The 13,393-nt window shown below is 52.0% G+C and overlaps 1 protein-coding gene across 7 annotated transcripts in view; it reads right to left on the reverse strand.

The window, feature by feature from the left end:
- Positions 1–1,322: 1,322 nt before the first annotated feature.
- The window catches only part of GTF2IRD1 (GTF2I repeat domain containing 1), a 57,083-nt gene continuing 45,012 nt past the window's right edge, over positions 1,323–13,393 (reverse strand). For 6 of the 7 annotated variants that reach the window (XM_084492907.1, XM_084492902.1, XM_084492901.1 and 3 more), the window contains exons 22-28: positions 12,887–12,915; positions 8,386–8,433; positions 5,166–5,243; positions 3,700–3,892; positions 3,303–3,340; positions 2,229–2,365; positions 1,323–1,576 (exon numbers count right to left, since the gene is read on the reverse strand). In XM_084492907.1, the coding sequence (XP_084349033.1) occupies positions 1,502–1,576; positions 2,229–2,365; positions 3,303–3,340; positions 3,700–3,892; positions 5,166–5,243; positions 8,386–8,433; positions 12,887–12,915 (598 nt within the window). In that variant the 3' untranslated portion in view covers positions 1,323–1,501. The remainder of the gene's footprint in view (positions 1,577–2,228; positions 2,366–3,302; positions 3,341–3,699; positions 3,893–5,165; positions 5,244–8,385; positions 8,434–12,886; positions 12,916–13,393) is intronic. The other variant, XM_084492903.1, reaches the window with a different exon arrangement.

Consider the following 13,393-nt stretch of genomic DNA (forward strand, 5'->3'; position numbering starts at 1 on the left):
ACACCTCCTCGGGGTGGTTTGATCTGTGAGTAAGCCCCTTTCACACATGTTGGGAGAGAAAAAAAGTATTTTTACCTCTGAATCATGTTTCTTTGTTTCCTAATTGGAGATGCCACGGGTCTCAGCATCAGGCAGAAACATAAAAGACTTCAGATTTTGCTGCTGACTGTTCAGATGTCAAACTGTATGTCTAATTGGGGTCACTGATACAGATCTTTGCCCTTCTTTAGGCTGCTGGCTTTGTGCCTTCTCCTGCGTTTGTTTGGGCTTTTATTATCTCATGCGATCATTTGCATCCAACTCCACAGCAAATATGAGTCAAGAAGAAGGAAATAAAATTGCAGCCGCTTTGAAGCAGCTCCACCCGCGCTCAGAATCCTCTGGTGGCATGGCAAGCCAAGGACTCAAGCAGACTGAAAACCCATAAAACAAATAAAGCAGCGCATTACACTTGTTAAACTCCTCATGAGTTTGATCTCTCCGTCTGATACCATCCTCTTCCTCCTGGAGCGCATGTCTGGATGCCTGGGGGGCAGCTTTGCTTCGTGGGAAAGGCTGTGACCTGTCCTGGAGCCTGCAAGGAGCCTGGGCAGTGGGTACTGGGGCACTGACTTCTGCACACAGACGTTTCTGCTCGCTGGCTCCTTACACCATCAAGCATTTGCTCCAGACACATCTCACCTGAGCACAGCTCTCAGCACGCACAAGCACTGATTAAATACCTGCAGCAGCAATAACAGTGATCAGCGACATCAGCATCTGCTGCCAAAATCTACTAGCAGAATTATGTTAAAACTGTGAATATTTCATCTAGCATCCCTCAATTTACTCGGTTACTTCATCTGGCTCTCATGGTGCACAGAGCAGCCCATGGGGCTCTCCCACATGCTTGCAGCTTGTGGGCCAGCGACACAGAACCGGCTGAGCATCAGAGAGCAGCCTGTACTCACCGCGTGAGCTTTCCTCCCTCCAGAAGGCATCAAAGCCTTGTAGGAAATCACAGATAGCAAAGAACTTCGCCGTTTCAGAAGACAGTTAAATGCGCGTAACCAAAATTGCTTCTGTGACTTCACTGCTGCAATTTGGTCCTGCTCCTCCTGCAGCTCTCAGTAAGTTTTTACACCTTTGATTCAGACCTGAAGACATCAGTGGCAAGTGAATCATCAAAGTGCGTCGAACCTCTTGGTTTCAAACACTGATGATGCTAAAAATCCTATTCAGCAGCCAAAGTGTAACGAGGAGGTCTGTCCAGAGGAGCCCTCCTGCACTTACTCTTACCTACACGTGCCATTTGTCAATAATGTATGTAACGAAATAAGTACTTTTAAGAGCAAGGCAACACTTTTTATTTTTATTTAAAAAGGCCTTGATGGCAGGAATATAGTGTAAAAATCATTGGAAAAACTAAAAGGCATTGATACATATTGGAATATACACTTTTTACATAAATTACATTTATTTATTTATTCTTTCATTTGAGGTTCTTATTCGGTATTGAGGTCTAATAGTTAATAGGTCCTGGGATCTGGACGTTTAGACCACCATAGTCTAACATGTACATGTTCATGGGCCATTGCTGAAAGAGAGGGAGAGAAAAAGAAGGCAAAAGTCTCTGTTAGGACACAACACAAAAACATGCATACATCAAATCTCTGACATGTTCAGACACAGGCAGTTGCTCCCACTTTCCAAATAAAAGAACCAACCCAAAAACAAAACACCACCAGCAAACCTGACAAAAACCTTCTAAGCTTATATTTCTCTTGTGTATTTTTTTTTTTTAAAGAAGTGTTTGGTATCATCCACAACCGAAGCCAAGCCCTGAGGGAGAACAGGTTGAATGCATCTCCACTGATCTCATTTCCTATTTTTTTGCAGTTTTGATGCATGCCTGAGCTCAGCATCGCGCCCAGAAAGGGGACTGGAGGGGGGATGCCGGGTCCTGCCGAGAGGCGCTATGGGGCCAAGGTGCTCCCGCTGCCTGCGTTTGGGGTCCGGGGGAGCCCCAGGAGCATTGCTCCACTGACACCCCCAACAAGCCCGGCAGGAAAACGCAGCCCCAAAGCTGCGCCAGCTCCTTCGCCAAACCTGGTCGTGCCACTTAATGTCACACTTTAAGGGTTTGTCGGGTGGAGGGAAGTGGTGACGGTTCGAGGAGAGCAGAAAGCAGCATCCTGAAGCAGAAAGATAGGTAGGCAGTAACCCACTTAATATTTGGAAGGCTTTACCACAAGAGAGATCTGATTTGTTGATGACGTGGACTCCATATTGGAAGAGGAGGAGGAGGAAGATGAGGAAGAGGAAGATACCGAGTTCCCTTCGGAGATCCTCTTCCGCTTCCTCTTGGGAACACTGCTGTCTTTTTCTGCGGGGAGAGAGGGGAGAAATGAGGTGTCTGAGCCCCGTGAGAGTGGCCGAGGGGTGTGCAGCCCCTCGGGCATGGGGATGCCTCCAGCTGCTGCCACCTCTCCTCCTGCTGAGCGTCCCCGCAGCCACCTGGTGACACAGCTGGTGACATGGGCTTCACCTCCACCACCTGGCACCGAGCTGCCAACAGTGCTCAGGCACCCCCAAAATGGATAAATCCCAAAGTCCAGCCCTCGCAGAGCCTGATACCCTGCAGACGGTGCCTGTGCTGAACACTTCAGGACCGTGACATTGCCAGCTCTGACACCAATATGCCCCTATATATATGCTATACCCATATATGATACACCCATATAGATGTGATATACTCTCACTTACATACGTGCCTATAAAATTTCTCCTTGTCTCATTTTCCATCAGCTCACAGATTGCAGGCTTGCCAGATCTCTCTCCTCTACCTAGCCACCTATTTTCAAAAAAACTAACAGGATCCTAATTATCTCTGGGTTGCTAATTCTGACACGTTTGATTAAATGAAATTTATTGGGGAGGATGGGACAGAGAGAGAAATACATTCGGAGGGATCACAGAAACCTTGTTTCCTTAGAAGCTCGACTGATAAACGATGGATGAAATTAAGGGCTTTAACCAGCGAATAAATTGCTCACAGTGAATAAATTGCTCATGGGAAAGGGACAATCAAATCCTCCAGAAGACGATGAAAATTTGAGTCTAATGGCACAGGTCTCTCGCCAGCTCACAGAAATACAATCATCTAAGATGACAGCTTGCTCCTGAGCCAACGCTGAGCCTGACTTTTCTGTTTCCAGTAGGATGCGGGAGGGACAAATGCCTCCCCACAGCCCCCCATCCATTTTGCCCATATATTCTCTGCCACACTGCAGGGAAAGCCATGGATATGTCCCAGCCCTTACCTGTTTGTTTGGCCTCAGTGCAGATTTCAGAAAAAGGCCTGTGTAAGAGATAACACGGGGTCAGAGCACGTGGACACTTTCCCCCTGCTCTCTGGAGGGAAGCAACCCCAAAAAACTCAGCTGGGTCTCTGGGCCAGCCCCTTATCTGCCCCATGGTGGCCCCTGGCCCCTGTGCCATGCCCCTTCCCAACACCAACACCTCCAACTGTGCAAGAAAAAGGGGAAAAATGGCTGGGCACCTCCCGTGGTGCAGGACTGTGGGTGGTGGGGATGGGGCAGGTCCTCTATGGGTATGTGGTCCCATGCCGGTGGCCCCATGGGGCCTTACCCCACTTGTGGCTGGGACAATGCTTAACCAACTAAAACCTCCCCGTGCCGCAGAGCTGGGGGAACTTACTGGAGCTGGTTTATTATCACCATCCGGATGCTCTCCCGTGCCTTCAGGATCTTCTCCAGCCGGTGGATGTCGTAGGTATTGGGGTTTCTGAAAGGGATATCGTCCGGCAGGCCGGTGACCTCCACCGCGTCGGGGCTGTCCCTGATGAGTTTATAGGGCACCATGACGGGCCGGTTCAAGCCCAGAGCCTCTCCTGTAAGGGCAGAGCAGAGGACACCGCACCGGCTTTACACACAGGGCTCGGGACCACGCCAACAGAAGGATTGGGAGCCCTGGGGGGAGCTGGGGAACCCACAGATGCTGCGATGACCACGGACCTGCCATGGGGCTGCATCGCCACATCCCACTGAGCTGTTTCACGTCTGCCTGTCCTATTTATTTCCTGCCTCTAAACTTTTGGTCTCTAGGAGCCTCATGTGGAGGCTGGTTCACGGCCCCAGCACCTCTGCTCAGTGCAGAGCGCACCCACTGCCCTGCTTGCACCATGCACCCAGCGAGCCCAGCACCTCCAGCACCAGCGTGGGAGGATGTTTAGGAAGCAGGGCAAATGAGAGGGATTTGTCCATCTCTCCTCGGCTCCAAATATAAGGAGTTTTGGGGTCACTGGGGTCTGGAGATCACATCCAGCACACTGCATTCAGCAGCCCCCAGGAGCCCCAAGAATTCTCTTGCCCACTTTTTGAAGTCCTTCAGCCCTTTGGCCTCCACAACACCCCACGGCAGCAAAATATGACGATTTAATGACGTGCTGCATTAGAAGTACTTTCTTCTGTGTGGTTTAAGCTCACTGCCCATTTCTCTGGGTCCCTTTAGTTCCTGCACTTTGGGGAACAGCACGCATCCCTCCCTTCTGTGCTGGTCATGGTTTTACAAGCCTCTCTCCCCACCTCTTTGCCATCACTTGGCTGTTTCCCTTCTCTTTCAAGCAATTATTTACATCCTCCCCCTGGCTCCTATTTCTCCCCATTTCCAGCTGATTTTCCTACGATGCCTTTTCCCAACGCCCAGCGGGGATGGGTGGGCTCTCCAGGCAGCACAAGGAATCCACAAAGGGCATTTGCAAATCTCCCTCCACCTCCTGACCTGCTTTTCTGCCGCAGCTCCAGCAGGCTGGCGCAGGGCGGGCACGCACCACGGCTCACGCTAGCTCAGGACACATCAAAAACGCATCGAAGGCTGATGGCAGCCTGAACAAATCCAGCTCCCGGGCTGCATTTCACCCTCCTCCCTCCCCGCTCCAAGGATGAGCTGTCACCAAGAAGGTCACGGTCCCACCTGCGGGAGCGAGGCGCGGGAGCGTCCCCGGGGACGGGCTGCAACGCGGAGCAGCGGGAGGAAACCTGTGCTGCAGCAGGCTGCCGTGTGCTCGGCCTATAAATAGAGCCCTTCAGCCTAATTAATTTTAACTACGGCTGCTGTCAGCAAAAACAAACTCGCCTTGCTCTGTGTGCAGATGGGAGACTCACCGTATTTTTCATTGAAAAGCTCTTTCACTTGCTCTCGGAGAATCACCTTCTCTCCAAGCCTGTTGGCGTCGTCTTCATCTGCAAAGCAAAAAAGGGCAGGGAATAAGACCTCCCGTTTCTTCCTGACCCCTGGAAAGCCCACCCCACCGCCACGTGGGGACAGCTCAGACGCGGCCGTTCCTCGCTTGCACCTTCTGCCACCTTTCAGAGCAGCGTGTAGGAGCTATAAAATGCTGCCAAATCTGCATTTGCCACGCGCTGCCATGGCTGAGAGCATTTTACATCCACTTTGCGGTGCTGGAAATGACTGCAAAATATGCAAAGCGATGGAGACTCAGGCCCTGAGCGCCACAAATGCTCCCACAAGTGATATCAAGGAATGAGATAGCGCTTTTATAGCCGGGCTCCTAAGTACAGTATTGTTTTATAATACACCATATAATCAGCTTGGCTTTACTAGCTTTTTTAATTATCCTCATCACGCCAACCCGTTTCTTCTCCGCTCTCTCCTTTTAAATGACGTGCCCGTGCCAGGACACTTCTCCCCAGCTATTCAGCATCCTCGGGGGGCTCCAGGATAAGAGTGACCGTCTGCGGTACCTGCTCCTTGCGATGCTTTCCCACCCCCAGACATAAAGGACAGCCCAAACGAAGCTTTTCCACCTCTCTGTGTGCCTCACCCCCCAGCCCTGGGACACGAGGCAGGACCATGGCACCCAAGTTGGGCAGAGCAGGGGTGGGCGCTGCCTTCCCAGCCAAACCGAGTGGGTCCCCGCTGCTCTAAAGCAGACGGCAGTGAGCTGGGATGTGCACGGGCACCATTACACAGGAATTTAATTCAGCTCCTTAAATACAGGAGTCCCAGAGACCTCACCTCCAGGAACCAAGCTTGCCATGCTGAAGGCAGGTATTTTGCCCAGGGGCAGTTATTTGAAATACCAAGGTGAACGCTGCAAGCCTTGGCACAGCTGTAAAGGACCTGAGCATCCTCTGCCTGCGGTGCGGGGCTATTTAATTTGATTTTGAGCAACCACGTGGCTTGAAATTTCGTTTTATGTACATATGGAAAACCTCACGTGGGTCCCTGCCTCCCTGAGAGGGGATTTGGAGGCTGGCGCTCAGCACTGCCACTCGCAGCAGGAGCCCCACGCTTCGGCTGCTGCGGGGCTGGGTCCTGGGACGAAGCTGCCACCCTTACAGCTCGGTGCCCTGCTGCCCCAGGGCACGGCCCCAGCAAAGCCTCTTCTCGAGCTGCTGAGCCTGAAAAAGGGGGTTTTGTGTGCCCAGACAGAGCTGGGAGCAAAGGGGAGAAGTTTCTGCGAAGGAACCTTTGGGCCAAGTTGTGCTTCAGATCCAGAAACGGCAACAAAAGGAGCTCGAAAGGGATGGAGCAAAAAACAGGTAAAATGGCAGAAAATAACACAAACATCTCCAAAGCCCTCTGGTTTCAAGAAACAAGCCGTCTGCTTGCTGTGCCACTCCTGAGGCCGTGGCACTGCTGCAGGGGGGCTGGCGGGGGCAAACCCTGCGGGCTCCCTCTGTGACTTCCCTGTCATTTCTGCTCAGTTGCTGGGATGTTCGCACACACCCGCATGGGTATAGATGGTAGCAGACAAAGAAACATCAGAATGACGTTGTTCTCACTTGGTTCATTTTCCTCTGAGACTGAAAAACGCAGAAGCTCTTTCCTTTCCGCTAATGCCCCGGGAGACCCAACTGGCAGAAACACAATCCCAAGGTTTTTTGTTTTTTTTTTCTGCCTTGTGCAACGGGCAGCGCTCCCGAATTCCCAGCCGGGGACACAAGCCAATGCCACGAAAAAGCTGGAACTGAGCATGCGTAACAGAGAAGCCAGAGAGGAGGCTCCGTCCCGGGGACCTGCCCCTGCATCCTCCGTGCCCCCACCGCCTCTGGGCAAGAGAGATCTCAGCCACCTTTATGTTAGACATTTGGTTTGGGACAAAAGCCACCAAGGATGCGCTAAGTCCTGAACAAAAAGCGGGTTTATGCATGCTGCTGGGTTCAAGTCTGTGCTATCAATTCAATTTATTATTTTTTTAATTAAATAAGTAGCCAGTTGACTATTTTTTTTCCCCCCAAAAAAATCTGTAATGTGCTTATTGCTGTTTTATCACCGGACTGGGACTCCCTGCCTCTAGCAATTAACTCAGCAGGGGCACCCTTACGCCTGCACCGAGCCGAGGCACAAGCTGGGGATGCTGATGGGGCACCGTGGGTGTCCGCACCCCAAAGGCATCGCACCCCGAACCTGGGTGATGAATGAACCCCGCTGTTATCTGAACACCCGGGTGCTCCAGCATGTCCAGCAGCAGGTGACCACTGCCCAAATTACATCCCCACGGCCTGGTAGCCGCTGCCCTCACAAGGGGATTGTCCCTCCTTGGGGCAATCCCACTGATTTCAATGGATCACGCTGCCAGGCTTGGGATCAGTGTGCTGACCGCTGTCAGGATCTGGCCCTGAGCCTCCAGAGGACCCCCACACACCTCTCCTCACCTTCCAGCTCGTCTCAGGGTGCAGTTCAGTGACACCAGTGCAAATCCGGCACAGACCCACTAACATTGCTGCGGCTGCTCCGCAGTGACCCGGGGTTAAGGCAGACAGGGGCAGCTCCAGCTCTGCGTGTTCTCAGAGCACAACTAGAAACGTGTGGGAGCACGCGGTGAGCATCCAGGCACGGCCACAACCCCAGAGGATGGGAATAAGCCCAATCCTGCCAAAGAAACACCGGGCCCTGCACCAGGCAGGCTCCTCTACTCCTATGTTAGCGGAGACGTTAAATCCTTGGAGCCTGCACAACTGCACACCAGCACCCAGTGTATTAAAGCGAAGAAAAACATAAAACCAACCAACCCTCCCCCAAAAACCAGCCCCCAATCTGTGCAAGTGCTCATTGCGAATGGCAGGGGACCTTTTAACACAGTAATTGCTGGGCCACGTGGAGGAGCTAAGCGTGACTTGTCAGGTTGGCGCGCCTCGAGCGGAGCTGGCACCGATGGCCACAGCCCCGCGGAGGGGAGAGCATCAACAGCACAACACGGGGCTGGCACACACAGCCGGGCTGGGCGTCACAGGGAAACACAGCAGAGAGGAAAAAATACCTGCAATTTGGGGTTGGAACGCATTTTCATTCCCACATTAATAGGCAAGTGCATTTCTTGTCTGCTACCATCTACGATGCACCAACTGAGCTACGTACCATTCAAGGCAGCGTACGCTTTTTCCAATGACGTTATCCGTCTAGGGGCTACAGCGCAAGTTAAAAGAAGAAAAAAAAAAAAAGAGAGAAAGAAAAAGAGAGCAATGAGTGCTACAGCTTGGTTCTGTGTTCACAAACAAAAGCAAAACCCAGGGCGGTGCTGTCCCGACTAAGGGTGCTCTGGTCCCGGCTCCTCGTGGCACAGAGCTGACGGTGGCTGACCTGCTGGGCAGGCTGCAAGGCCCAGGGGCTGATTTGGGGAACTGCCTAAGGCCCTGAGCATCCCACGGGGCTATGATGTACCCCTAAAGAGCCTGGAGGACACTTGGGAGGGTGGGCAAATGTCACCGGGGGGAAAAATTGAGGTTGGAGCAGATGGAAAGCGGAGGGGAGTTGGGTTAGTTCTGCAGCTACGGGGGGAAACGGAGCAAAGGGCTCCCTGCGGGGAGGCTGGCCTCGCCTCTGGCTCATAGAAACAGCACCAAAAAGAAACAAATCTGCTGGGGAAAAGCCCCGGTGAGGGGCCAGGGCCACAATTCCCATGGGGGGCAGCAAACAGGAACCTCAGGGGAAGGGGTGAGCGAGCAGTGGGGCGCTGCCGAATTTGCTGAGCGGAGAGGAGCAACAGCACGCCTCCCAGGAGGGGCAGAAAAGCAAACAGCTCCAGCAGGTCCGGGGAAGCAGTCCCTGCACAAAGTATTTTGGTGAATGTGTAGCACAAAGAGGAAGAAATGCAGCTGGGGAACGCCTGCACGGGCAAGGGAAACCTGCTGGGGAGCAGGGTCGGGGTGCTGGAGCACGGGCAGGGGGTGAAGGCAGGTCTGGGAGCTACTGAAATATATTTTAATTGTTATTTCTTTGGGAATAAATAAAACAAAGCCAAACGTTTTCATCCTCAGGTGAAGATGTCAAGGTGCTGTTATTAAATCAGGCTGATTAAGGAAGATAATTGAATTTCTTGCCCTGGTAACCCAGGTGTGCTCAGCCACCCACCAGGGTCACGGCCGCTGCTCTCGTGTGTGGAGCGTGCATGCGCTGCGGCACCGCCAGGACACGGCAGTGCCCAGTGCCCTGCAAAATGCAAAAAAAAAGGGGGATTTTGGGGTCTCTGAAGACCACAGCAGGACATGAGGCTGTGGGGAGTGGGAGCAAAGCAAAGCAACTGCAAGGCTGGGATTGGCTGGGCGATGGCACTGCCTTCCACGCGAGGATGCTGAGTGCACCACATGGAAGGGAATAGGAGGCAAAAAAACAACAACAAAAACGCAAAGATCTGGGATCCCAACCACAGAGGTGCTTAAAACAGGCCTGGAAGCCACACAGCCATTTACATCATCATCTGCTCCATGTTCAGACTAACAATGCTGACCAGCTTAATGGTAAAGCAAGAAGTAATTCATCCTGGATAAAGGCAGGCAGAGCAGAAGGGACAACAACCCGGTGGCTCTCACAGGGCTTAAAAATGGGGCTGAGGGACGTGGGGATGCCTGGGAGCTCTGGGGATGGAGTGAGCCACGTTTTGCCCTGGTTCCTGCTGGATCCAAGAGCTTTTCTCTCATTTTTTTTTTTGTGGTTTGGAGTTTCCAACGTGAGGCACATCTCATCAAAGTCTTGTGGAGGATTGTGCTCTTGTGATTAAAAAAAAAAAAAAAAAAGGATGCCTGGATGTGTGTTTTTTTTAATTAAAGAACACTGCCTGCCCTACTTTATTAATTGGAGTATGGGAAATAATCTATCAGGGTGGTGGGGAGTTTGGGGAATAGGACAGATGGAGCTGGTGTACATTTTCAATCAAAGCACATAAAAATTAACATACAGAAAGATATTTTTTTTTTTTGCAAGATTACTTATGCCTGATTTTTTTTTTTTTTTTCAAAGGCTCAAATTAAGCCTGTTTTGTATCTCTGTGCCTCAGGAAAGACGAAAAGAAAGGCTAAGTGCTGTGTTTGTAGCACTGGAGCTTCACCCCTGCTCCCCCACTCCTGTTTGAATGCTGTCAAAAAGGGGCTGGGAAGGTCTTTTGCCCCGAGCAGACACCAGCAGCGGGGAGAAAAGGAACTGGAAGACAAAATGCCAGCCTCTGGAGGCCAGGGGGAACAAAACCCCGTGGGACCCCTGCCCCCCGGCTGCGCTGTGCCTGGTTTGGGTTTCAGAGGGGTTCAAACCATCCCGGGGACAGGGATGCTGACTGCAGGGAGCAGCACGTGGGTAAGGTGCTGGCAGCTGTGCCAGCAGCACCAGGAGCACTGCTGAGCCTTGACAGGCAGCTGGAAACCTGTGCTGAACGACTGTGCTACAGATGCCGGCCTGCTGTGGACACCGGGGAGCACCCACGGCTCCCCATCGCCTCGGGGTTTGCTTTTCCCTAAAAATGGCCCCGTTCTCAGAAAGCACCGCTGGGCACCTCTGTGTACGCAGGCATCAGCCGATCCCATCCCCACAGCCGTAAGGGAGAGAGCACCGTGGCAGAGAAATGACAAATAATTTGGAGACAAAGAGCGCCGGGCACCCGCATTGTATTTAAAGCCATTTATCTGGTTCTGTTGCACTCAAAAAAATGGGTCTCCTAAAATCAGAGAAGCAATAGAGAACCCCCCCCCCTGCAGCCCTGCGGTTATTTGGGCGGTTATTTGCCATGCAGAGGGTGCACAACCTCCTTAAAGCAAGCGAAATGCTGTTAATTCACCTTAAAAGCACCTAAAATCACACCAAAGTGATTTTTTTTATATATAAAAAAAAAAGTTCATGTTCAATTTCCTTCCTCCCTTAAAATGTATACTTTTCACATCATTTCTGGCCAAGATGAGCCATGAAAATGTAACCTCCCTTCTATCTATGAAGTCATCTCCTGGGCTTTCCGACCTTCAGGTGCCTTTGCAGTGCCCTCCCGTTTGGGAGTAGCCCTTGCTTTTATTTTAACACTCCTCCACGAAAGAAAAGAGATGTTCATTGATTTTGTTCTAATGCCAAGCATGCACTTCTGTTGGTCTTAATTTCATGTGGCAGGACTTCACTACAAAAGATTGAGGCAAAAAGAACATGACAGCCTCTCTTAAATCTGAATTTTTTATGATCTATGGCTATTTTGAAATCATTAATTTTGTTAAGGCAGATAAAAAGCGATCGAAGCAAACGCGAGGGATGTGCCACTGCGTGGCCACCATCCACCGAGGTGTGAGACGATGGAAAAGCAGGAGAGAGGTTAATTGCTGTCAGTGGGGATTTTTTGGGGGGCAGGGATGCCGTGACCTCCTCCAGAGCCCTCTAGGTAAGACAATACACAGCATAAAACGTCTTTGATTTTGTGCTAGCGTGGGCAAACCCGTGGTGCGCACGTTCAGCTGGAGAAGGAGGGGAAAAAAAAATGTGCACAGAAAATAAAATCAAATTCTCCTACATCTCTATCTATCACGCTGCATTTCCAAGCCAGCTGGCAGGCTGAAATATTTGCCTTCTGATGCGCTCCTTCGTTAACGGGGCGATTAGTGTCGGGTCGGTGTCTCCTAACGCAGCTCCGCAGCTCTTGGCAGGGGACGGGAAGGGCAGGAGCAGCGGCTGCGCCCTCGGCTCGCCCCAGTGCCACGTCCCTGCGACCCCACGGAAAAGCCACGTTCTGCTGAACTGGCAATCGCCCAGGGCTCGGCCAAAGATCTGGCTGACACGAGATAAGGAGGCTGATAAGGAGGCTGCTAAGGAGATAAGGAGGCTGCCCCAAAGCCTGCGGAGGTCTCAGGGGACTTCTCCATGGACGTGGCCGGGCAGGGAGCCGTGCCATGCAGCCCCTGCTCCCCGTTTTGCAGACAGATCTCCTCGTGTCGGAGCCGTCTCTGGAGTCTACCACCTCTCTGCAGCTCCCAATGAGGCCATACAAATGTTTTCCTCTCTGTCATATTTTTCTTCCCTAAATTGTGCCATCTCCGTGGAGGCTGGCCAAGGAAATGGAAAGCCATCAATAAAGACGACAACGGTTTTTGCACCCATCTGTGCTCTTCCACTGGCTGTAATTACAGACATTTAAAACAAAGACAGGTTTTTAACTGCATTTCTAGCAGCAGCTCTTTTCCAGGGAGCCCAGGAGGGAGACACAGAGCTGCAGACCGCTGCAGACCGCTGGGGGTCCCACAGCTCTCCCCCCTCCCCAGCACCTCGCTGGTGAACCCCCGGCTAATTGCGAGGTGTTTACTTTTAGGAGCGTGTGCTTTCTGAAATGCAGAACCTGGACTCCTGCCCTAGATTAGCTCTTCAAAAACGCTGTCATTTCAAGGAAACAGCGCCAGTACAACTGCATGAAGCTGAGGCCAGCTGCCTCGGTCAGGGGAACAGCATCAGAGGCAGCAAATAACAGCACAAAATAAAGAAATGGGAAACGCAGGAAAGCAAGGTCTGCGACAACCTTCTCCCAGCTGATAAAATTAGTGCCCCATTCACACCATGCAGCTCCCTGCCCAACAATAAACACCGAGCCAACGCGTTGCTTAGGCAAAAAGGCATCATCTCTTACCGGGTTTGGGGATGAGTCCTTGGAAAGGCCTGTAAAAAAAAGAAGGAAAAAAGATTTCAAATGATTTCAAAAGATTTCACGCTCCTGGCTCTGGGCAGCACGCTCTTTGTGGGTATGAAGACATGCAGCGGGGCCCAACAAGAGCGATGGATTCACGTGAACCTCTTTCCCCACCCGTTTGCACCACTGCCTTCCCCTTCCCCAGTGGTGCCCCCCCAGTTTGGCTGCAGAAACTGCCCATGGAGCCATCCCCCTGCTGCAGGAGCCCGTCTCTCTGCCCTCGCTCCAGCACTAACTCCATCCACTTTTCTCCCACCTCAAGTCCAAGGAAAGCTGTTTGGGATTTCCCTGCCAATGCACCCAGTGCCCTGCGATCTCCCACAGAGCTGTTTTGGGGGCTGCAGCCCTGCCGGCGCCGCTCTCAGCCCCTTCCCACCTCCTTCCTGGGCAGCAGGCAGGAGGAAGGAGCAGGAGGAGGCTCCATTTTCTGACCCACTCCAAAGCCTT

This window comes from Aythya ferina (genome assembly GCF_964211825.1).
Source record: "Aythya ferina genome assembly, chromosome: 19".
Classification (NCBI taxonomy): Eukaryota; Metazoa; Chordata; class Aves; order Anseriformes; family Anatidae; genus Aythya; species Aythya ferina.